This window comes from Microcaecilia unicolor, chromosome 4 (genome assembly GCF_901765095.1).
Source record: "Microcaecilia unicolor chromosome 4, aMicUni1.1, whole genome shotgun sequence".
NCBI classification, from domain to species: domain Eukaryota; kingdom Metazoa; phylum Chordata; class Amphibia; order Gymnophiona; family Siphonopidae; genus Microcaecilia; species Microcaecilia unicolor.
This window is the reverse complement of record NC_044034.1, coordinates 204,918,452-204,944,603: the sequence shown is the minus strand read 5'-3', so window position 1 is coordinate 204,944,603 and position 26,152 is coordinate 204,918,452. Positions and strand designations below refer to the sequence as shown.

The 26,152-nt window shown below is 45.6% G+C and overlaps 1 protein-coding gene across 1 annotated transcript in view; it reads left to right on the top strand.

The window, feature by feature from the left end:
* The window catches only part of LOC115468956 (protein phosphatase 1 regulatory subunit 12A-like), a 489,777-nt gene extending 471,250 nt beyond the window's left edge, over positions 1–18,527 (top strand). Inside the window, 1 exon segment of the mRNA XM_030201143.1 lies at positions 14,526–18,527. Within this exon segment, the coding sequence (XP_030057003.1) occupies positions 14,526–14,612 (87 nt within the window). The 3' untranslated portion in view covers positions 14,613–18,527.
* Positions 18,528–26,152: the final 7,625 nt, after the last annotated feature.

The window sequence follows — 26,152 nt, the reverse complement described above, 5'->3', positions numbered from 1 at the left end:
AACAGTGTTAGGGTGTCCTTTTAAACATCAACTCCAAATGGCACACTGATTACAATTTATAAACAAATTACTACTCTCCCTATGAAAAGTTATTCTGTTGTTATACATCATCTTCTGTGTACATCCGTATGCTACACAAGTCGGTATGTTTGAAAATATAAGTGAGTTTAAATAAAATTGCTACCAACAATAAAGAACAACATGGATGCAGTAGCTCCTAGGTTTGTTTGCGTCATTTTGAGTGTATGGCGATGACGGGTGCACAAAGAAGGGGAAACAGAGACTACCCTGTTTTCAACTCCTTCCCACCCAAAGACACACACACACCATCCATCCACCTCTCCTTCAGCACTGGATGTCCTCCCCACACATACCTTACATCATCCTGGTGGGCTAGTGGCTTGCTTCAGGGCAGGAAAGGTCCTCACGCTTTCTTGCCCACTGCTGCTGATCCTCTCGCCGCTGCCACTTGAACTCTCGGTGGCCATTTTAAACAAGCAGCGGCAGCGGGCAGGAAAGCTTGGGGACCTTTCCTGCCCCGAAGCAAGCCACTAAACCACCAGGATGATGTAAGGTATGGGGAGGGAAAGAAAAGGTCAGTTTTAGTTCAGCGGGTACCCCACAGGACCCCGGGTCCATTCCCATGGGATCGCTGTGGACCTCGGTCCATCCCCACAGGATCCCCCGCGGTCCTGGAGGGGATCCCTGCTGGATTCCTGTGGTATCCATGGGAATCCTGCTATCCCCGTTCCCGTGCAGTTCTCTATAGTTCACAAAAAAAAAGCAGATTTCTTAATTGTGTGCATTATTGGGGGAAATTCTACACTCAGAATTGTTTATCTGGAATGATCATGGCCAAGGTGATCTCTAATGGATTCTTCTGGATATGTTAAACTGCAGAGAAACACGGTTGCTCAAACAACAATTGAGTAAAAACTAGTAAATAAGTTGAAAAGTGCAGGCTAGAAGCATGACCCAAAGATGTGTTTCCCTTCATGGCAACTATTGAAAGTCAGTATGAGGACCAACACTAAAAGCTGAGTAGTTTGAGCCAAAATTACAATTTCCCAAACGCTTTTAGCCCCCCCCCCCCCCCCCCAGGTTGAATTTGTCAGATCTTATGTTTCAACGTTTTTATTGAGTCTCGCTCGTCACCTTTCGACTTGACTATTGCAACCTTCTTCTCACTGGCCTCCCGCTTAACCATCTATCCCCCCTTCAATCTGTCCAAAATTCTGCCGTCGTCTTATCTACCGCGTGAACCGATACTCTCATATCACCCCTCTCCTCAAGTCACTTCACTGGCTCCCGATCCGCTACCGTATACAGTTCAAGCTTCTCCTTTTAACCTTCAAATGCACTCAATCTGCAGCCCCCCAGTACCTCTCTACACTCCTCTCCTCGTATGTTCCCACCCGTAACCTCCGCTCTCAGGACAAATCACTCCTATCTGTACCCTTCTCCACCACCGCTAACTCCAGACTCCGCCCCTTCTGCCTCGCATCACCATATATGCCTGGAACAGCCTTCCCGAGCCCATACGTCATGCGCCCTCCCTGCCCATCTTCAAGTCCTTACTCAAAGCCCATCTCTTCTCCCTTGCTTTTGGCGCATAACCACCTTCCCCACTCATGATACCTACACTGACTACATAGTTTGTAACCTTTAGATTGTAAGCTCTTTTGAGCAGGGACGGTACTTCCCCATGTTAAACCCTGGCAGCGCTATAGAAATGCTAAGTAGTAGTAGTCTTCATCAGGGTAGACATCTAACACGTTCCAAATACTTTTCACTATAAGTCAAAAACCTGTACAATGTAGGTATTCAAGATTTAACATCCAAACATTTCTTTTAACATTTCCTCCCCCACCCCACCCTCCCCCTCCCCCTCCCCTCCCCTCCCCTAGAATTTGTCAGATCTTAAAGGGTAAAGGGATGCCACCTTTCTGTGGTGCAACCAAAACAGTTTATATTGATTATATGCAAGTACTTTCTCTATCCTTAGTGGACTCACAATTTAAATTTTTGTACCTTGGACAGTAGAGCGTTAAGTCTTTTTCACAGACCAGGGCTTTTTTTGAGGTGGTACTGAGTACCGGCACCTTTTTCATTGTCTTCTAAAATTGACCCATGGATTGCAAGTTTTAATGAAAGAGCTCAGGCTCTATACAACAATTCTTCCTTGTCATAGATTATGTGACTGGTTGCAGGGGCCCTGGCTATTGTGGGGTGGGTCCTTCAGTGATCACCCCACCCCTGAAAGGGTGGCCTAGCATTTGAGTACCGGCATCTTTTTTGCTAGATAAAATGGACTGTCACAGACACAGATATACCCTAATCCAATATAGAATAAGAAACCATAAACTTTCTATTTAGACAAAAATTAAACTGAACCCCCAAGATGCCAGATTCTGCATACAATGCAACACACCACAGAAACAGAAAATGGCCCCTAGTACTGTGCAAAATATAAAGACAGGCGATGTAAATTTGAAAAAACTAACCAGCATCTGCCTTCGCTCTCTCCCTGACATACAGTGTCTGCCTTCTCTCTCTCCCTGCCCCTGCCATCCAGTGTCTGTCCTCTCCTTTCCCCTCCATCCACCGTCTGCCCTCTCTCTCCCTCTGCCCTTTCCAACCACTATCTGCCCTCTTTCTCCCTTCCTTCTAGCATCTGCCCTCTTTCTCCCTTCCTTCTAGCATCTGCCCTCTATCTTTGTACCTTCCAGCCACCATCTGCCCCTGTCTGCCCTCTCTCTCCCTTCCATCTAGCGTCTGCCCTCTCTCTCCCTTCCATCTAGCGTCTGCCCTCTCTCTCCCTTCCATCTAGCGTCTGCCCTTTCTCTCTGCCCCTTCCGTCCACCATTTGTCCTCCCTCTCCTTTCCATTCTGAAACCAGGGTCTGCCTTCCCTCTCTCTCCCTTCCATCCAGGATCTGTCCCCCCTCTCTGCCCCATTATTCCACCTGCCCCCAGTTCCAGCCCCAGCCCACTTCTCCCACCTGCCCCCCCCCCCCGCCCCACTATCCCATCAGTCCCCAGTTTTAGCTCCTAATTTCAGCCCCAGCCCTTTTCTCCCACCAGTCTCAAGCTTCAGCCCCAGCCACTTTCTCCCTGTCCCCTTTTCAACTCCTTATCCCCACAGTTTCAGCCCCTGCCCTTTTTCAGCCCCCAGTTCCAATCCCCTTCATCCACCTGCCTTGCGTTATGGCCCCCCTTTTCAGCCCCAGCCCATTCTCTCATCTGCCCTCCTTTTCAGCCCAGACCCACCTGCCCCAGGCATGGACCCATTCTCCCTTCTGCCCCCGTCTCAGACCCCAGCTCCAGCCCATCTGAGCCCCACCTGACCCAGTCCCCACCTGCCTACACTCAGCTCCCTCAACAGCCCCCTTCTCTCTGTCAGCTGGCCCCCTGCATTTTAAAAATTTTGGAATTGGCGGTGCAGCGCTTCGCGTCTGCCTGTGAAAGGAGCAGATCACCGCCTCGGGCCTTCTCTCACTGTGTCCCGCCCTCCTCTGATGTAACTTCCTATTTCTGTGAGGGCGGGACACAGTGAGGGAGGGCCCGAGTCGGCGATCTGCTTCTTTCACAGGCAGACGCGAGGTGCTGCACCGCCGATTCTTAGATTTTTAAAATGCAGGGGGCCAGCTGGCAGAGAGAAGGAGGCTGTCTAGGGAGCTGGGGGTAGACAGGTGGGGACTGCGCTGCCAGCGGGGCACCTCCCCTCGTGCTGACACCCGGGGCGGACCACTCCCACCACCCCGCCCTTGTTACGCCACTGATCCAGGGTCACAGGAGCTACAGTGGGAATCAAACCCAGTTCCACAGGTTCTCAGCCCACTTCACTAACCATTAGGCTACTCGTTTTTGTGGTTTCCAATCTACATGTGTATGGACAGATAGACAAGCACACTGCAAAGTGCACCTAAAAATATGGTGGGGTTACAAATGTGGAGTTCTTGACTGGCCATACTTGTTTGAAAATAAGGAGTAGTGCATGTGTGAGTCCATTACAGCACGAGGATGCTGTGACTTCCTGAGGGGTAAGCCACTTTCAGCAGCAATGATATCTCAAAAAGAAGAGATTGGTGCATTTCTCAAAGAAGCAGGTAGATCTTAGTCTTCAAACCATACCATGACATTATGGCACATCAAGACTGCCAGTTTGAGTTGGCAGGGTAGAGGGCAGAATGATTTTATGCTTGATCCATTGGTGTAGGTAGAGTGCATGGTAAAAAGCAATGTTTACATTTGTATTTATTGATCCATCGGCCAAAGAATTGCGCTACATATGGCCAACCAATAATATAGTTATATTCACTGTGAATCTTAATTTTTGTCGGTGGGGGTGGAAGTGAATCTTGATTGCCTCCATTAACACAAGCTACTCCTGGGGGAGTTCTGCGCTACTGCGCAATGCAGAATTTAGGCAGAATACCCTTCCTCAACAGACTGTACAGAATTCTGCTTTCTCCCCCACAGAATTCTTTGCAGTATGCTGAACATGCTCCATTGCTGGCTGGCTGCCTCCCTCCCTTCCTCTTGCCTACCTGAATTTGCAGTACTACAACGCTGCAAGAAAGAGGAACTGCACATCGGGCTGCTTCTTCCTTTTCTGCCGCTTTGGTCCTCAGCAGTTCCTTTAAACTCGTAGCTGTATGGAGGCTTGTGCAGTTCAAAGGAACAGTCGGGCCCAGGACGGCAGAGGAGGAGGAAGCAGCCCGATGTGTGGCTGTACAGCTCCTCTCTCCTGCCGCGTTGTATTGGTAGGTAGGGAAGAAGGAGATGCTTGGAAAAAAGGTGGATAGAGTGTGTATGTTGGGGGGGTGGGGAGGGCTGGAAAAGGGTGGATGGAATCTGGGGGAGGGACTGGGAAAGAAGGTGGATGGAGTGTGTTGGGGGTGTTGGAAAAAGGTGGATGCACTATGGGAAGGAGATAGAGGGCTGCAGAAAGGTGCATTTGATTGTGTATGCCATGGGTGTGGGAGGCTGAATCAAGGTGGATGGGGGTGATGGAATGGATCCTGAGAAGCTTAGCCGAGATTGGGTGGCAGAGCCGGTGGGGGGAGGCGGGGCTGGTGGTTGGGAGGTGGGCCTTGTTTCTGGGTAGACTTCTGGGTAGAAAATGGCAGAAACAAATGAAGGTCAGGTATACACATAAAGTAGCACATGAGTTTAAATTGTTGGGCAGACTAGATGGACCGTGTAGGTCTTTTTCTGCCGTCATCTACTATGTTACTATGTAGGTCATGGGGGGCTGAAGCAAGATGAATGGGGTGGTTTATGCCATGAGGAGTGGGCCCAAAGCAAGGCAGATGGGGTGGTTTATGCCATGGAAGGGAGGGGGGAGCTGTAGTAAGGTCATGGGGTAGATGGCTAGAAGAAGATGTTTGGGGAATATGTGCACCTGGGAGGAGATGCCAGCCCTTATAGTGGAAGGATTCTGCATAAGAAAATTACAAATAAAATATGCAGAATTCTGAAAGTTTTGTGCAGATTTCTCACAAGAGTAACAGGTACACCTTCTCTGAATTGTTCAAATCCAAATTCTAAGGTCTGGTATGTAGTCACATACTTCATAATCTATGTTATTCTTTGCTTTTAATCGTAGATTGTCTCTTGTCCAATGTAATGTTATTGCTGGAGTTTAGCAATGCTTGTCCCATGATTAAGTTTATCAAACAAATCCCTTTTTTGCTGAATTGAGGGCACATATCTCGCTGTCTTTTCAAACTGCAAGTGTAAGGATCATTTGGCTCCCTTTTTTCCTTTGCCTGGCTCACCTCTGTCAAATGCTAGAAAAAGGAGAAAAACAAGGATGCAAATCTGCCCTCTTTTGACTCCTTTTCTTCTGAGCTCTCCACTGCTAGAAATGCTGCTGACCTGCTGTGGCTCCTCTGGCTGCTGCATTCACCTGAGAATGAGGCTTACAACATCCACGCAGTGCACAAAGCCCCAGATAATCTGATTTTCCAGCCCAGGGACCGTGATTTTTTTTTCCAGATAAGTGTTTTGTTTAACAGATCGTTAGGTAAATGATGTTGTACTGTGCTACATCTTTGAGAAATCATTTTATTGTGCCTTTTAGCTTTCATATCTTTCTCATAGTATTTGTTGTGTTTTGCTTTGATAAATATAAATATAGGATTGAGAACCTAAAAGTATTGTAAACAGAAATATTGTGTATTTCTCCGAGGACAAGCAGACTGCTTGTTCTCACGATTGGGTCGTCGTCCGTGACGGCCCAGGAGACCGGCAAAATTTTTCATAGCAAAAACAAAGAACTCTCCAAAACGCTCTGTCGCGCGGGCCAGACACACAGCGCGCATGCGCGAACGACTTCCCGCCCACGACGCGAGCGTGCCTTCCTTAGTTTCTTTTGATCCGCGTCTTGAGTGACACGTTTGTTTTTCGACTGCGCTCAATTTCGGCTCAGGAGACTTGGATTCAGCGTTTACCACATCCCTTTTTTCTTTTTTCTTCTTCCTTCTTCATTGTAGTAGTTTTTTCACAAATTAAAAAAAAAAAAAAGAGTAGTTTTTTTCCCTTATTTTATTAGTTTTTTCTTAACCTCTTTCCTTCTTTTTTCGTCACGGCCGCCTTTTAGGCTGCCCGGCTGGGTCTTTTTTTTCTTTTTTTGTGCCTTTTATTCGGCATGATCCAGTCCTTTAATTTCGCAGCCGCCGTTTTTCCGTCCATGTCATCGAGGACTCCCAGCGGCTTTAAGCGTTGTACCGCTGCAACCGGACCATCTCGGGTACCGACCCCCACGCGTGGTGTCTCCAGTGCCTTGGGCCTGAACACTTGCCAGCTGCTTGTAAGCTGTGCTCTTTAATGAAAAAGCGGACCCAAGTGTCTCAGGAGGCTCAATGTGAAAAACATTTTTCTGATCGGTCCGGTCCTTCAATGTCGGCACCGAGGTCGGCGGTATTGACATTGAAGGAAGCATCGACTTCGAGAGCGCAGGTAATGGCTGCCGAACGACCACATCACGCTGGCAGCAGTGAGGCATCGAGTGGGTCTCCACCTGTCTCGAGGCCTACTGCTATGCAGGCTCCCCAGGACCGACCTTTGTCGGACCTGGCCCCGAGGAGGCTTGAGGATTCCACGTCCTCCTCTTCAGTACCGAGGAGTTTCGATGACGGGCGTCGAGCGAAGGCTAAGAAGCACCGTCATCGTTCTCCTTCCATGCATGGTACCGAGAGCTCAGGGAAGCCGAGGGATTTGGCACCCGAGAAGCGTCGGCGCTGAGAGGACCACTCACCCTGTATACAGGAGGTGCCGATGCATCGGTCTTCTGGCAGCTTGGTACCGTCTCTTGAGCCCCCTCAGATTCTGCCACCGACTCCTACACCGGCCCCGCAGCCTTTCCCGATGGAGGCTCTCGACGAGCGCATCAGGGCCCTTCTTCCAGAGCTTCTGGATGGATTGCTGCGCCGGTCTGCGTCGGTGCCAGGGGTGCTTGCGCCTTCTTCATCAACTGTGGAAGCAGCATCTGGGCCTTCGCCTGTGGTGAGGTCCCCGTTCGGCATCGGCTGCCACCCGGGTCAATTCATCCTCGACGTCAGCAGAGGAAGCTTCGCCGCAGTCAAGGCAGGGGTCGACTTCTCGACATCCCCCTCGAGTCGTCATTCCTCGACGTCGAGACAGGCTCGGGTTTCGGCTGCTCTTAGAGCGCTTTTGTCCAGTACCAATGATCAGAGCTCGTGGGAGGAAGAGGAAGATCCCAGATACTTTTCTGAAGAAGAGTCCTATGGGGTCCCCTCTGATCCTACTCTGCCTGTTGAAAGAAGGATGTCGCCCCCTGAGAGTCTTTCTTTTTCCTCCTTTGTTCGGGAAATGTCTAAGGATTATTCCCTTCCCTATGGAGGTTGTGGATTAGCCCAGGGCCGAGATGCTCGAGGTCTTGGACTATCCTTCTCCACCCACAGAGGTTGCAACGGTCCCCTTGCATAACACACTCAGGGAAGTTCTTATGCGAAACTGGTTGTTCCCTCTATTTAAACCAGTGGTCCCAAAAAAAGCTGAGTCCCAGTACAGAGTCCATGGAGAACCAGTAATGTTGAAGGCCCAACTTCCTCACAATTCCATGCTGGTGGACTCTGCTCTCTGAAGAGCCAAGAATACTAGAGACTATGCCTCGGCGCCCCCAGGCAGAGAGTCTAGGACCTTGGATTCTTTTGTGAGAAAGACGTATCAGGCTGCTATGCTCGCAGCCAAGATCCAAACATACCAGCTCTACACGAGCATCCACTTGCGGAACTCAGTGAGGCAACTGTCCAGTTTGGTTGAAGCATTTCCTCCAGAGCTCGCCGAACCTTTTCACCAGGTGGTCAGGCAGCAGAAGGCGTGTCACAAATTCCTGGCCAGGGGTACTTACGACACTTTTGACGTGGCATCCCTAGTAGCTGCTCAAGGTATAGTGATGCGCAGACTCTCATGGCTGTGTGTCTCTGACCTGGATCATAAGACCCAGCAGCGAATGGCGGATGTTCCTTGCTGGGGGGGATAATCTTTTTGGAGAAAAAGTAGAGGACATGGTCGATCAGATCAAGAAGCACCATGATGCAATGGATTCTCTCTCCTGCTGGGCATCGTCTTCTACCGCCTCCTCATCTAGGAGGTTTTTTGCAGGGAAGAGGAGTTCTCCCTATTCCTACAATAGGCGTAGGTACACTCCTGCTTCGCTGCAGCCTGTCCAGGCTCTGTCCCAGCACATTCGTTCCCGTCAACTGCATGCACCTAAGGCCCCTGCAGCTCCCCAGCAAAAGCAAGGGACGGGCTTTTGACTGGCTGCAGAGCAGCATAGCCTCAGAAAAATTGTCCGTGCCGGACGGCTTGCCGGTCAGAGGGAGATTGATATTTTTTCACCAAAGGTGGCCTCTTATAACTTCCGACAGGTGGGTTCTTCAAATAGTTCGGTTAGGATACACTCTCAATCTGGAATCCATGCCTCCAAATTGTCCACTGGGAGCTCAATCCTTCAGCTCCCAGCACAGGCAGCTACTTGCAGAGGAACTCTCCGCCCTTCTAAAGGCCAATGCGGTCGAACCCGTTCCACCAGGGGAAGAAGGGCTGGGATTCTATTCCAGGTACTTCCTTGTGCAAAAGAAAACAGGGGGGATGCGTCCCATCCTACACCTAAGGGCCCTGAACAAATTCCTAGTCCAAGAAAAGTTCAGGATGGTTTTCCTAGGCACTCTTCTTCCCATGATTCAAGAAAATGATTAGCTATGCTCTCTGGACTTGAAGGATGCCTACACACACATATTGATACTCCCAGCTCACAGGAAGTATCTTCGCTTTCGATTGGGAACTCGGCATTTTCAGTACTGTGTACTGCCCTTTGGCCTCACGTCTGCGCCCAGGGTCTTTACAAAGTGCCTGGCAGTTGTCGCAGCATCACTACGCAGACTGGGAGTGCATGTCTTCCCTTATCTCAACGATTGGCTGGTGAAGAGCACCTCGGAGGCAGGCGCTCTACAGGCCATGCGGATGACTATTTGAGTGCTAGAGCTACTGGGGTTTGTAATCAATTATCCCAAGTCTCACCTTGTCCCAGTTCAGAAATCATTGGAGCTCTGTTGGACACACAGACGTCTTGAGCTTATCTTCCCCAGGCAAGGGCAGACAATCTCCTGGCCCTAGTATCCTTGGCTCGAGCGTCTCAACAGATCACAGCTCGGCAGATGTTGAGACTCTTAGGGCACATGGCTTCCACAGTTCACATGACTCCCATATGAGATCTGCTCAGTGGACCCTAGCTGCCGAGTGGTGCCAGGCCACAGGGGATCTAGAGGATGTGATCCATCTCTCCACCGATTTTTGCAGTTCCCTTCAGTGGTGGACCATTCGATCCAATTTGACCTTGGGACGTCCATTCCAAATTCCTCAGCTGCAAAAAGTGCTGACAACTGATGCATCCCTCCTGGGGTGGGGAGCTCATGTAGATGGACTTCACACTCGAGGAGCTTGGTCTTTTCAGGAAAAGGATCTTCAGATCAACTTCCTGGAATTACGAGCAATCTGGAACGCTCTCAAGGCTTTCAGAGATCGGCTGTCCAATCAAATCATTCTAACTCAGACAGACAATCAGGTTGCTATGTATTACACCAACAAGCAGGGGGGCACCGGATCTCGCCCACTGTGTCAGGAAGCTGTCTGGATGTGGCTTTGGGCGCACCATCACGGCATGTTTCTCCAGGCCACATATCTGGCAGGCGTAAAGAACAGTCTGGCCGACAGGTTGAGCAGGATCATGCAAACTCATAAGTTGTCGCTAAACATGGCCGTTGTCCACAAGATCTTCCGAGAGTGGGGCACCCCCTTGGTGGATCTTTTTGCCACTCAAATCAATCACAAAATCCCTCAATTCTGTTCCAGACTTCAGGTACACGACAGACTAACGTCAGATGACTTTCTCCTACATTGGGGGACAGGCCTTTTGTATGCTTATCCTCCCATACCTCTAGTAGGGAAGACTTTGCTGAAACTCAAGCAAGACCGTGGAACCATGATTTCTGATTGCGCCATTTTGGCCCTGTCAGATCTGGTTCCTTCTTCTTCTGGAGTTGTCCTCCAAAGAACCGTGGAGATTGGAGTGTTTTCCGACCCTCATCACCCAGAACAAGGGTTCGCTCCTACATCCCAACTTCCAGTCTCTGGCTCTCACAGCCTGGATGTTGAGAGCTTAGAAATTGCCTCCTTGGGTCTTTCAGAAGGTGTTTCCCGAGTCTTGCTTGCTTCCAGGAAAGATTCCGCGAAAAAGTGTTATTCTTTCAAATGGAGGAGGTTTGCCATCTGGTGTGACCAGTGCTTTTTTTGTAGAAAAAAAGGTGCCGGTACTCATTGTGGGCGGGGTCACCACACATGGCACCGCCCCTATTATAGCCACACCCACATTAGCCACACCCCTTATACCAGCCATGGCGCATATAAACAGACATCATTGAAAATATTATACTAGTATAGGAGAAAAAATAATGTGATTTTTTTTCATTATAAATAATTTCTGTAAGCTGTTACAGCTCCAGTATACCCAGTGCAAAATAAGACAAATTCCAAACACTAAAATGAAAATAAAATGATTTTTTTCTACCTTTGTTGTCTGGTGACTTTGTTTTTCTATCCATATTGGTCCCAGTCTCTGATTCTGCTGCTCTCTATCTGTTCTCTTAACTCCGTTTCCAGGGCTTCCTTTCCATTTATTTCTTTACTTTCCTCCTTTCTTCTTCTTTTGTTGCCCTGCATCCATAAGTAAAAGCTGGGTCCTCCTCCATGGAATTGACTGGAGGAGGTATAAGATGGATCCAGCTTTTGCCTATTTTCTCCAGTTTTTCTCCTCTTCCCTTTCCCTCATCTCCATCCATGCGCATCTTCTTTTTTCTTTCTTCCCCTCCATTCATGTCCAGCACTTCTCCTCTCTCTTCCCCTCCATCCATGTCCAGCATTTCTCATCTCTCTTCCCTCCTCTGTATCCATATAAAGCAATAATTCTCTCTCCCCTCTCCTCCATCCAAGTCAGCATTTCTCCTCTCTCCTAGCCAACTCCTCCATCCATCCATGTCCAGCAATTCTCTATCTCCTGCTCTCCTCTCCATACATTTCTAGCATTTCTTCTCTCTCCCCTCTCATCCATGTCCAGCAATTCTCTCTTCCCTGTCCTCCCCTCCCTCTCCAGCGATTCTCCTCTCTCCCCTCCATGTCCAGCAATTCTCTCTTCCCTATCCTCCCCTCCCCGTCCAGCGATTCTCCTCTCTTCCCTCCATGTCCAGAAATTCTCTCTTCCTTGTCCTCCCCTCCCCGTCCAGCGATTCTCCTCTCTCCCCTCCATGTCCAGAAATTCTCTCTTCCCTGTCCTCCCCTCCCCATCCAGCGATTCTCCTCTCTCCCCTCCGTGTCCAGAAATTCTATCTTCCCTGCCCTCCCCTCCATGTCCAGCAATTATCTCATCCCTGCCCTCCCATCAATGTCCAGCAATTCTCTCTCCCCTGCCCTTCCCATGTCCAGCAATTCTCTCTCCCCTGTCCTTCCCTCCCATCCCATGTCCAGCAATTCTCTCTCCCCTGTGCTTCCCTCCCATCCCATGTCCAGCAATTCTCTCTCCCCTGCCCTTCCCTCCCATCCCATGTCCAGCAATTCTCTCTCCCCTGCCCTTCCCTCCCAGCCCATCCCATGTCCAGCAATTCTCTCTCCCCTGCCCTTCCCTCCCATCCTATGTCCAGCAATTCTCTCTCCCCTGCCCTTCCCATGTCCAGCAATTCTCTCTCCCTTGCCCTTCCCTCCCATCCCATGTCCAGCAATTCTCTCTCCCCTGCCCTTCCCATGTCCAGCAATTCTCTCTCCCCTGCCCTTCCCTCCCATCCCATTGATTTCCAGCAATTCTCTCTCCCCTGCCCTCCCATCGACGTGCAGCGATTTTTCCGTCCCTCCCCTGCCCTCACCTCTCCCATATCCAGCGATTCTTCGTCCCCCAGCGTCCTCCTTCACTGCCTGCCAGCCAGCGTCGGACTCAGAAGCGAACAGTGCAGGCAGCGATTGGCTGGCAGCGTCGTAGCTTCCCTCTGCAAGTCGCGCCTACAACTTCCTGTTTACGCATAGGCGGGACTTGCAGAGGGAAGCTACAACGCTGCCAGCCAATCGCTGCCTACACCGTTCGCTTCTGAGTCCGACTGGCTGGCAGGCAGTGAAGGAGGACGCTGGGGGACGAAGAATCGCTGGATATGAGAGAGGTGAGGGCAGGGGAGGGACGGAAAAATCGCTGCACGTCGATGAGAGGGCAGGAGAGAGACGGAGAATCGCTGGAAGTAATGGGAGGGGAGGAGGAGAAAAAGGTGCCGGTACGCCGTACCGTTGCGTACCGGCACAAAAAAAGCACTGGGTGTGACAGAAAGGCACTAGATCCTTTTTCTTGTCCTACACGGACCCTACTTGAATACCTTCTACACTTATCAGAGTCTGGTCTCAAGACCAACTCCGTAAGGGTTCACCTTAGTGCAATTAGTGCTTATCATCAACATGTAGATGGTAAGCCTATCTCTGGACAGCCTTTAGTTGTTCGCTTTATGAGAGGTTTGCTTTTGTCAAAGCCCCCTGTCAAACCTCCACCAGTGTCATGGGATCTCAACGTCGTTCTCACCCAGCTGATGAAAGCTCCTATTGAGCCACTGAATTCCTGCCATCTGAAGTACTTGACCTGGAAGGTCATTTTCTTGGTGGCTGTTACTTCAGCTCGTAGAGTCAGTGAGCTCCAAGCCCTGGTAGTGCATGCACCTTAGATCAAGTTTCATCATAACAGAGTAGTCCTCCGCACTCACCCTAAGTTCGCCATCGGAAAACGCACAATCTCCAATTGACTAGCAGATTGCATTTCCTTCACTTATGCCCAAGCTGGGTTGACTCTAGAGGGCCATGTCACGGCTCACAATGTCAGAGCCATGGCTGCGTCAGTGGCTCACTTAAAGTCAGCTTCTATTGAAGCAATTTGCAAGGCTGCAACGTGGTCATCAGTCCACACATTCACATCTCACTACTGCCTTCAGTAGGATACCTGATGCGACAGTCTGTTTGGGCAGTCAGTGCTGCAGAATCTGTTTGGGGTTTAGAATCCAATTCCACCCTCCTAGGTCCATTTTTGTTCTGTTCCAGGCTGCACTCTCACTTAGTTCTGTTTAGTTTCAGGTCAGTCTCTGTTATGTCCTCGCCGTTGTGAGGCCAAATTGACCAATGCTCTTTGTTTTGAGTGAGCCTGGATGCTAGGGATATCCCCAATCGTGAGAACAAGCAGCCTGCTTGTCCTCGGAGAAAGTGAAGATACATACCTGTAGCAGGTATTCTCTGAGGACAGCAGGCTGATTGTTCTCACAAACCCACCCTCCTCCCCTTTGGAGTTGTTCCAGTTTTCTGTTTTGCTTTTTATTAAACTAAGGAGGGCACGCTCGCATCGCAGGCGGGAAGCCATTCACGCATGCGCGGTGTGTTCAGCACGCGCAACGGAGCGTTCTGGAGAGTTCTTTGTTTTTGCTATGAAAAATTTTGCTGGTCTCCTGGGCCGTCGCGGATGACGACCCAATCTTGAGAACAATCAGCCTGCTGTCCTCGGAGAATATCTGCTACAGGTATGTATCTTCACTTTTCTGGTGCAGCATTTCTCCAGTAATAGGAAAGCAGAGTTAGCTATGAAGAATAATGTTAAAATGGATGATGAGATCAAAAGTCAAGAGAAAGGGGTAGGCTTAGGCCTGAGGGTGACACACAGCAGCCATGGAGGAGGGTCTGTGTTATTATGTGGGACCAGCTGATTCAATCTTTTGGAATCTCAGGGTCAAAAGATATCTGAGACAGTATTCACAAATCAGTGTTCCCCTTACTGGATGTAGCCAACCAGGGTAGGGGGAGGGTAAAGTTTGGAGAGTCCCTTTCTGGTTTGCGGTAGTTGTGATAGTCTCTGACTTGGTATCTTTGTCTCCTTTTGCTACCTATAACATATCTTTTTTCACAATCCCCCCACCCCCCTCTGTTTTCTAGGTTCTGGCAGACCTGAAGGCGGATAACCAGCGATTGAAGGATGAAAATGGGGCACTGATCCGTGTCATTAGCAAACTTTCCAAATAGCCCCTGCCTTGATCCTTCTGGTTATCACCTGCACAGACATGACACCCAGAAGAATGGCTTCAGGGATTCTGCAGTGCCCTTAGCCAATTTGTTTTTCTTTTGTTGGGTGGAGGAAAGATGTGGGAGCCTTCTGGTGTTTGAAGGCTCTTGAGGGAAGGTACGTGTGGGTGGGTTGGCAAGGAGGGATTGTTTCACCTGTTTTGATTTTGACTGCAGACAATTTTCCTTTTTTTTTCTTTGCCCTGAAGCCTTGTCAGGACTTGTCAGGCCTCTCCTGCCTGTATCTCTCTTGTCAAATGTTTTCCAGAGAAATTGCTATGAAGGATTCAGTGTACCCAGAGACCTTTGAATGCTTCCTCAAAGGAGAGACAATTGGCTAAAATTAATGTCAAAAGAAGTGGGAAATCCTGCCAGTTTAATTCTGGAGTCAGACTGTAGTTAGGCTTAACTCTATGATGCACAAGATAAGGTTTCCACACTGGCAAAACACACACAAGCAAATAGCAGTAACTCAGTCTGCAGACTCCAGAGTTAAAAATAAATTGGCTGGGAATTTCTGGCTTATGATGGTTTTTTTTTAAGGTGAGACCATCTTGTTGAGTTCTGTATTCCCAGTAAGGCGGAGAACATGACACAGATGCTACAATGCACACAGACCCTTCCCCTTCTCATCATAGGTCTCAACCAATCAGAAGAGTACAAATGGATGGGGGAATGTAGATTTTTAAAAAATATCACAAATGCGGTTGGTTGGACTTTGGAAATAAACACTCATTCCCTGATCTCCATCCTCCACAAGTTAAAAATAACAGGACGGTTGTGAAGACGTAAACTTAATAAGCTAAAGAAATCTGTTGCCAGGGACTTTTGCCATATTTATATACTATTTTTAACTTTGACTTCCAGATGAAACCTTCCCAGCTGCAAGAAAGAGTGATTATTCAGTTGGCTATTACATTTCAGTGGGCATGAAAGAAAACAATTGTTTCTTGGTGATGGATCTAAAGTATTATAGAATTAGGGACTTTAAGTCATCAGATTTTTAACACCTGGCTATGAACAGAGGAGCATATGCCTGATTTTAAGTAATAGAACAAGATATGACAGCAGATGAAAGCCACAGGGCCCGTCTACTCTGTCCATTTTCACTTCAGCTTTTGTACTGTAAACCTTATTTGATATCTGGCTTTACACCTTCTCCTTGCTCCAACTCCTCCTGCATGAATCCTTTGTGCTTGTTCCATGCTTTTTGAATTCTGTTGCACTTTTTACGCCCTGAACCCCATTTGGAGAACTCTTCCCATTTATCTATCACCCTTTCTGTAGCATATGAACAATGCAATCTGGTATCAGGACCATAAGTAGTGATGCCAAGTTCAAAACAGAATGCATCCACGAACAAATTCTAAAATGTCAAGTGTTTTCAGTTTGTCACATTATGCTAAATTTGGTAGATAACAGTTGGAGGAAGGGTGCAATATGAGCCTTGTTTTCCAAAATTTGTTGCTCGACAAAGCCAGGGAGACAGCCAGTGACCAAAGGAAGTTTTGCATGCACTTCCTAGGACCCCTACATCAGTCCATTAGTTCATTATTTTTGATGTTTTACTGGAGAGAGCAGGTGTATTCTGAAATGTCAGATAAAACCTGCTGAAGTATTTAGCTTTGCAGCATGAAAAGTAATAGGGAACTAAATAAGAAGAAATATTATTCTTGAGGCATTTTAGTATGGAGGAGTATTTTCCTTTAATCTTTTTTTTTTAATTTAGTCATCTAGATGGTTAAAATTATTTCACTTTCCATCTTTCTACACATTTTTTCCTCATCAATTGTATGCCACAAATGTATAAGGCGGGGGGGGGGGGGGGGGTTTCTAGGTTTTTCCAATATTTTAATTTTGGCTTGCTTTGTTGCATTGAGTGCATAACCACATGATCATTGCTGTTTTGGTTTTCTAAGCTGTGTTCTAAGCAAAATGCAGTGACACAAATTTTTAGGTTACTATTGAAAACTATTGTAATATGGACTTGGTCTTTCTTAGTTCAGTAGCACAAGATCATTTTATTCTGGGTATATGTTTAGTGCAATTTGGCAAATCTCTTACACCACTGTTTTAGTTTGGGAAATAAAATGTCTCAGTCATATGTTAGGGTCCTTTTTTTTTTTTAATTAGGAATGCACAACCATCTTTGTGCTCTCAAATCCATCTTTTCCTTAAAAGTTCTTTCAATTGAAAGGAACCTGTGTAAAGTGCCAGAGTGCAGCAAGCTAAAACTAAACCTAGATGGAAGCACTATCACGACCTTTAGGATTGAATGCAAATAAGTGCCTGGTTGATGATATCGCCCACTGCAAAGAGATGGGCCAGCCTCAAAGGGCCTTTCAGTTTTGTAGCCCAGGTTGCTGGCAGAGAGCCAAACGTGTCCAGGCTTGCTTGCCAGCAGAACCTGGCAGAAAGGTTCCTTATGTGAGCTAACAGCTGTGTTCAATGAAATGTGGTCCTTATGAGAAATCATTCATTCCCTTTCTCTCCATGAATTGCCATGGGAGAGGGGGGAGGACACTGATGATTGGTTTGAGTAGAACTGGGTTTACAGCATTTACTGTAATTGGGAGACAAATTATCTTCTGGAGTAATTTAATTTAATTTTTGCAGCGGGTCCTCCGTTTTGTCACTGCTGTCCAGTGAGCCATGAGTAGCGAAGTTCGAAACCTCCTGTAGTAACTGGGCATGCTATGGGGCTTAATAGCTGTTTTCTTTTGGTTTGAAAGCAGGTCTTGAGGGTGATGTATTTCATAGGCCTGAAAAGAAAAGGCTTTTTTTTTTTTCTTTTAATATATTTAGGGACAGCAAATTCTAGATGCATTTCTTGTGGTGCCCCTAACCATTTGGGTCTTACAAACTACCTCCCATGTTCCTCCTGGTAACTGTTTTCTCTTTTGAGGGATCCACTTCTGTCAGTTTCATAGATAAGTTAAAGGAGGGTCTTATTTGAATTTTATAAAGGGATTTAATCTTTGATATGTGTTTTCATCCCTCTCTGAGTCACAGTGGAAAGGGGGATGGGGCATGTTTCATACTAGATGTTTCCAGTGGTGTGTTATTGAAAGACAGAAGCAGCCAGTATTACTGGAAGTAAGTGCAGCAATCTGCCAACCTTAGGTATAGGGACTAGAGTGAAGCTGAACAGGATTAATAAAAGGGAGACAGTGGTGCCCGAGTGTATAAAAATCATTATCCTTCAATTGAAAGAAGCAGGTATTCTGCTCCTTCCCGTTCTCTTACAGAGACCACCTTGTTTTCTCCTCTTCCCCTGAGCTCACTCTTCCTTTGCCAACTTCCCTGAGCCCATTATTTCAGCTTGACATCCTTTTGCTAAGTAAATCACTGGATCACGGGGTGTCAGAGGATTCTTTGCAAACGCCACCCCCCCAAGGCATCATTGTGTGAATCCAGGATCCCTGCACCCTCCTTCCCTCTGAGACCATTATCCGTGTCCTTCCTCACTCTTTCCAATAATGTCCAGTACTGACCAGGGCAAATCTTGTTTATCAAACCCACTGTTAAAGCTTGTTTTTTTCACTTGCTTTTTATCAATTGTGCAATAATATATTTATGAAGTGTTTTTTTTTTATTTTATCAATCACAGTGCAAATATGTACAACTGCAACCTTGACCTTTTGCTTTTTAAAAGATATGTTTATATAATTTATGATTTGCACCGTTTTTGAAGTCACGATTGTGTTTTGTGTAAATTTCCTTTTGTCATTTCCTCTCCCCACTGACTAATCCTGTCACTGCCAACTTTGTACACGTTTGTCATTCCCTCATGTTTCATTTAAACATGTCACGCAGAGGTGGGGTGTCAGCCCAACTCCCCAAACCTGCAGATAATAAAAACCACTTTGAAACTTGCAGCTTTGTCTGGATGACTCTCTTGACAGTGACTCTGATAGCAAGACTACTGTTATTTCTTCTGTAACAGCCCTGAGCAGCTGTCCTGCATCCTGAGGAAGAGCAGAAATTCCCTCTGTTAGTTCTCAGCCTGTCTTTTTCAGGAAAGCTTCTGAGGTGAAAGTCTCAGTCCTAAGAGGCATTGAGGAATATGCTGCTCTTCCCCTCGGAGAGGTTATGGGGGGGGGGGGGGGGGGGGGGGAGGGGTGGAGCATGAGAGCTGCCTCCTCTCAGGTCTGAGGTTCATAGTAAGTGACACTTTCCATAATTCCTTGAATCATCATGCTGAATTTTCTCCCCACCTGACATTTGTTTTATCAGATACTGTGATATGAAATCGTACTAATTTTTAGATTGCTCAGAATACCCACTTGGTTCTTGCCTGTGTTCAAAGCCGAGTCTTTTTTTTTCCCCTCTAGGTAGCCTTATTATATTTCAGGTGCCATAATCACGAAACTGTATAGCAGCAAAATATGCTGGTATTTTTGTAGCTGCAGGCCATTAGTAAATTTTCAAGGTGTAAAGGGTCATGGATTTGATATACTGCCTTTCTATGGTACATCGAAAACAGTTAACATTTATTATCTGCAGGTACTTTCTCTGTCCTTATTGGGCTCACAATCTAAGTTTTGTACCTGGGGGCAATGGGGATTAAGTGAGTTGCCTAGAATCACAATTCGCTGTAGTGGGAATCAAACCCAGTTCCCCAGATTCTCAGCCCACTGCTTTAACCATTAGGCCACTCCTCTACTCATAAACTGCCCATCTTTTCTTACCTTCTTACATTGTCCTTTCTGTTCTGCAGATTGTCTTGGCAAAGTGAATTGTTCAGTTGATGCATATAGCCTTAACCTTCCCTTCCCTCAAATGAATTATGTCCTTGAGAATGCCTAACATTTAGGAAGTCAAATATAAACATGTAATGAAACTAAGTGGCTATATTCAGCCAATCTCCATGGGATGATTTTTTAGCTGAATAACTCCATTGTTGACTAGATCCCTTTTTAAAATATTATACTTCCAAAGTTGCTTAATAAAAGGCATCTTTAATTATCACTACAAATGGTCCCCAGTTCAGTAAGCTGCACTACCCTTTAGTGCAGCGGTTTAATTCTTGATTCTCTCTTGCTAAACTTACTGCCAATGCAATAAGAAATAGAGTGTGAAGATCATCAGAATCAATTGCACTAAAGGGTATGGTACAAAATGCTGATTAAGAAATTGGTCCTGATATTAAAGAACTATTTAGCATGGCTTTTTATTCTGTCTTTATGCCAGCTCAGAGCTGGTGTAAAGATGCGGCAGGGAACAAAAGGGTCCTTTGAATTGAAATGTGGCACGTCACCTCAGATACTAAAGAACCATGGTTAGTCGTGGGGGCCCCCTCCCCCAACCTCACAACAATACTCAGTGGCTCACTGGGGGTGCAAGTGGTCCCTAACTAGAACCCCCTCCAGTACCTCTAAATATTGGATGATGGAAGTGATGTCCACTCGCTTCTTCCTCTGGTATGATAAGTTTTGGAAGATGGTTAAAGCAAGACCTCCTTATACCTGGTAAATTATCCTAGGAAATTATGGCTTTACAGCACATAATAGACCTATTGGTTCTTATCTATGTTTTTTTTGTAGCATTCTCAATGCCCAGAAGTATGTGTGTTCCTTCTGTCTGTCCTTTTCCTCTCATCACTGCACATTCTTTTTTTTAGAGTAATCATCTCCTGTGCTGGTTTATTATCTGTTGCTTCTTTACATTCCTCCTCACTAGTGCCTCCACGCATTTTTGTCATTTTGCTTGTGAGAAATGAAAACTGGGTCTCTAGTATTGTAAGAGCAAAATACTTTGTATAATGAAAAATAATTCCAGAATGAAGTTCAAGTTAATTTTGGAGGCACAGACTGAAGCCGCTGCTTCCCCGCCCCCCAATCACATCATTAGATCCTTCCTACCTTCTCCATTGTAAGCAGTAAACATCTGGGTGGTGTTACAGATTACTTGATTAAATATAGATGTGAAATATTGCAGGAATCGGAAATGTATTCTCTTCTGCAGTGATGCATGTGACATAAATCAAGAGATCCATTGTGTCAAACCTCTCAACTTCTTGGGGTACTAATTGTCATTCGAATTTGACTCAGTGAATGTTTTTATTTTCTTTATTTATTGGGATTTATTAACCACCTTTATGAAGAGATTCACCCAAGGCAGTGCACAACAGGTACAGTAACATAAAACTTATCATTTTGTTAACAGCATAATAATAGTAAAATAACCAAGAATAAACATAAATACAATAAATGAGGTAAACTTGAAAACAGTAAATTGAAACCTAATAATAGAACTTCTGTGAAACAGTATCAAAAATATACACATTTAACAGCACTGGAATTCAAATACCAGAGATATAATACAATGTTAGCATAATACTAATGATACACCTAATAAGCATGCATTAGAACATTCAACTAACATAGATATGATGCTAAAGATTTTCTACAATGTGGCTTACCATATAGATGAGGGACGAAGAGCAGGATATATGATGGCAACAAGATGCATGGTCAGTTGGGATAATTTGATAGTTAGGTAAACTCAAGGCAAGTTCTTTTATAGTTAAGCAACAGATAAGTAACTGGTCTAAGTTACAGTATGTGTAGCAAGCTAATCCAGGTGCAGAATGTCAGTCACATTATGTATTAAAGGCTTGGGAGAAGAGCCAGGCTTTCACTTGCTTCCTGAAGTAGAGGTAGTCTTGAGTTATATGTAGCCCCTCTGGGAGTAAATTCCAGAGTATGGGGGCTACTTTGAGAAGGTTTGCTGGCGGATATCACATCATATAATTTCTTTTGATAAGTGTACAGATAATGATGATCCTTGAGAGGACTTTGAAGGTCTTAAATGTGTGTAAAGGGCTAACATTCTTTAACTACTCTGGTCCATTTTGTCTGAGGACCTTGAAAATAAAAAACGAAAGACTTTAAAATTTAGCCCTGTAAGGCACTGGTAACCAGTGTAGCTTTTGCAGGAAGGGTGTGATGTAGTCATGCCACTTGCAGCCTTCTATCAGTTGTGCTGTAGCATTCTGAATTAGTTAGAGCTGATACAAACTCTTTTTGGTTTGGCCAGTGTAGAAGGTATTACAGTAGTCTAGTTGTGATGTTTGCTGAGGTTGCTTTGTAAACTGTGGTGAGCTTGGAGCAGCCAAAGAAAAAGTTAAAGCAGAAAAGATGAAGCAAAATGGGCCCGGATGGAAGCAAAAATAAAATAGCAGAGCTTCAGAACCGGAGGAAGCAACAGTTTATTTATTTGTTTGTTGGTTGGTTGCATTTGTATCCCACATTTTCCCACCTTTTTGCAGGGTCAATGTGGTTTACATGGAACCGTAATCGGCGTTAACCAATTTCGGTATGAACAAATACAAGCTGCGATTAATATCAAGGTGATATTATGGTAGAGTGAGATACATGTAAGGTAAAGACAATTGGGGAGAGCTTAGAGAGGGAAGAAGAGTAAGGATATGTCTACGATCTTTGGTTAAGTTGTGTCGCAGATGTCCAGGTTTTTATGTTGGGTCGGTGGGGTATGCCCTTCTGAACAGTTCTGTTTTTAGTGCTTTCCGGAAATTCATGTGGTTGAGTGTGGTTTTTACTACTTTTGGTAGTGCGTTCCACAATTGTGCGCTCAGGTAGGAAAAGCTGGAAGCATAGGTGGATTTGTATTTGAGTCCTTTGCTGCTTAGGTAATGGAGGTTTAGGTATGATCTTGCTAATTTTTTGATGTTTCTGGGTGGTAGGTCGATGAGGTCTGTCATGTATCCCGGTGCCTCACCTTAGATGATTTTGTGAACTGTCGTACAGATTTTGAATGTAATACATTCCTTAATTGGAAGCCAGTGCAGTTTTTCTCGGAGTGGTTTGGCGCCATCAAAACGTGTTTTTCCATATACAAGCCGTGCTGCTGTGTTTTGGTCGGTTTGATTTGTTCTTTGCAACCCGCATAGATTCTGTTACAATAGTCTGCGTGGCTTAGCACCATTGATTGTACAAGGTTGCGAAATATTTTTCTTGGGAAGAATGGTTTCACACGTTTTAGTTTCCATATTGAGATAAACATTTTCTTTATGGTGAGTTTAGCTCGGGACTCTAGTTGGAGGTTGTGGTCGATTGTTACTCCGAGAATTTTCAGGCTGTCAGAAATATGGAGGGTGTATCTTGGGGTGTTAATGTTTGTGGGTTTGTATGCGTTGTATTGGGATGAAATGATGAGACAGTGTGTTTTTTCTGTGTTGAGTTTTAGTTGGAATGCATTTGCCCATGAGTTCATGATGTTTAAACTGAGCTTGATTTTATTGGTGATTTCTGCTAAGTCATGTTTGTAGGGGATGTATAGTGTGACATCATCAGCGTAAATGAATGGGTTGAGGCCATGTGTAGATAAGGCTTTGGCTAGTGGGACCATCATGAGGTTGAAAAGAATTGGTGATAGTGGGGATCCTTGTTGTACTCCACAGTCTGGTTTCCAGGGTGACGATATGTTGGTGCTTGATTTCACTTGGTATGTTCTGGTGGTTAGAAAACCCTTGATCCAGTTGAGAGTGTTACCACCAATTCCGAAATAGTCTAGGAGTCTTAGCAAGATATCATGGTTAACCATGTTGAATGCACTGGACATGTCAAATTGAAGGAGGAAAATGCTTTTGCCTGTAGCTATCTCCTGTTTGAATTTAGATAGGAGAGTGAGTAGTACTGTTTCGGTGCTATGTTGTGGTCGGAATCCTGATTGTGACTCATGTAGTATAGTGAATTTGTTTATGTAGTCGTTGAGTTGTTTAGTTACCAGTCCTTCCATTAGTTTGACTACTAATTCACAATGGAGAAGGGTAGTTAGTGGGGTTCCTCAGGGGTCTGTGCTAGGACCGCTGCTTTTTAATATATTTATAAATGATTTAGAGATGGGAGTAACTAGCGAGGTAATTAAATTTGCTGATGACACAAAGTTATTCAAAGTTGTTAAATTGTGACAGGATTGTGAAAAATTACAAGAGGACCTTATGAGACTGGGAGACTGGGCTGCTAAATGGCAGATGACGTTTAATGTGAGCAAGTGCAAGGTGATGCATGTGGGGAAAAAAGAACCCGAATTATAGCTACGTCATGCAAGGTTCCACGTTAGGAGTTACGGACCAAGAAAGGGATCTGGGTGTCGTCGTCGATAATACACAGAAACCTTCTGCTCAGTGTGCTGCTGCGGCTAGGAAAGCGAATAGAATGTTGAGTATTATTAGGAAAGGTATGGAAAACAGGTGTGAGGATGTTTTAATGCCGTTGTATCGCTCCATGGTGCGACCGCACCTTGAGTATTGTGTTCAATTCTGGTCGCCGCATCTCAAGAAAGATATAGTAGAATTGGAAAAGGTGCAGAGAAGGGCGACTAAAATGATAGCGGGGATGGGACGACTTCCCTATGAAGAAAGTTTAAGGAAGCTAGGGCTATTCAGCTTGGAGAAGAGATGGCTGAGGGGAGACATGATAGAGGTATATAAAATAATGAGTGGAGTGGAACAGGTGGATGTGAAGCGTCTGTTCACGCTTTTCAAAAATACTAGGACTAGGGGGCATGCGATGAAACTACAGTGTAGTAAATTTAAAACAAATCGGAGAAAATTTTTCTTCACCCAACGTATAATTAAACTCTGGAATTCGTTGCCAGAGAAAGTGGTGAAGGTGGTTAGCTTAGCAGAGTTTAAAAAGGGGTTGGACGGTTTCCTAAAGGACAAGTCCATAGACCGCTACTAAATGGACTTGGGAAAAATCCACAATTCCGGGAATAACATGTATAGAATGTTTGTACGTTTGGGAAGCTTGCCAGGTGCCCTTGGCCTGGATTGGCCGCTGTCGTGGACGGGATGCTGGGCTCGATGGACCCTTGGTCTTTTCCCAGTATGGCATTACTTATGTACTAATGGAATGGGTGCTACTGGGCGGTAATTGGTGATGTCGTTTGTTTTTTTTCTTGGTATCTTTTGGTATTCGGGTGAGTAGGATGTTGCCTTTTTCTTTATGGAAAATACCCCGCTGAAGCATGAAATTTAGCTGGGGTGTGAGATCTGTTATGAAGCGGTGGGGGGCGGATTGTATTAGGTAGCTGGGGCAGATGTCCAATTGACAATGGCTTTTGGAGTATTTTTTGATCACCTGAGTAACTGTCGACCCTGAGGAGAGCGAAGTTTATCCATAATCAGTCCGCTGGGTGTTCGCCATGGGTGGGGTCCAGCCCATTTATGAAGTTTTCTATGTCCGTGTTATCCAGAGGCAGGGTTTTACGTAGATTAATAATTTTTTCGTTGAAATATTTAGCAAGATTGTCTACAGATGGGATGTCGATGTTGGTTGTGGTGACTGGTGTTGTGTCTAGTAATTTATTCATGAGATGGTATAGTTTCTTCGTGTTGTTGTAGTCTGGCCCGATTTTGCTTTTGTACTATGACCTTTTGTCCACACTCACTGTTCATCAATGCATCATACATCCACTTATGATCTCTCATCCCCCATAATTCAACACTACTCATACACTTACTCACAGAAATATGCACACCACAGGCCTTTGTGTCTTAACACTGACCTTAAGCTTCATGTTAATGTCCCATTGTGATATTCCTAATGATAATTCGATTATCTCGCATAACTTGTACAATATAACCCATAACCAAGTTGTAACAAATGTATTTTCATTATTCTTATCTTATTGTAAGCCACACTGAGCCCACAAAGAGGTGGGAAAATGTGGGATACAAATGCAAACAATAAATAAATAAATAAAATATTTGTATTTCCTTTGTATCTGTTTCCATGTGTTGAGTGTGTATTCGTCTTTTATTTTTTTCCATGCACGTTCTAGTCTTCTTGATCGTGTTTTTAATTTTTTCAATTCTTCATTGAACCATGGTATCGAGTTGTGTCTGCGTGAGGTTCTTGTTTGTAGGGGTGCTATTGTGTCTAGTATGTATCTGCATCTTTTGTCCCAAACTGAAAGATAGTGAGTGGAGTGCGTTTGTGTTCCCATTGTATATCTGTTGCCAGAAAGTATCTGGTTCTGTTTGGCCTCTCATGGTTTGGGTTGTGTGTTGTTCTCATGTGTGGAGAGAGCCTTTTTTCCGCCATTTTAGGGATAGGTTTAATTTATGGTGGCCGGTCCATGGTATTTCTGTCCATCTGGTTTGTGTTATGGTTAGGTTCTGGTCATTGGATAGTTTGTATGAGATGAGGTCGAGTGTATGGCCCTTCGAGTGGGTTGTTTGCATATTCGGCCATATTAGATTGCATAAGTGAAGGAAATCTTTACAGTCTCGTGCATTTGTAGAGTTTGGGTCTTCTAGGTGGAGGTTGATGTCTCCTAATAATAGTATGTTGGAGTTGGATACACATGTGTTTGAGACGAAGTCCATGAAGTCTGTTTGGCTTTCATTCCAGTTACATGGAGGTCTATAAAACAGGACACAGTTTAGGTGGTCGAGCAGGGTATTGTGGTGGATTCTGATTGAAGCTATTTTGAGGTGGGTTGTTATAGATTCAGCAATGGTTTCGATA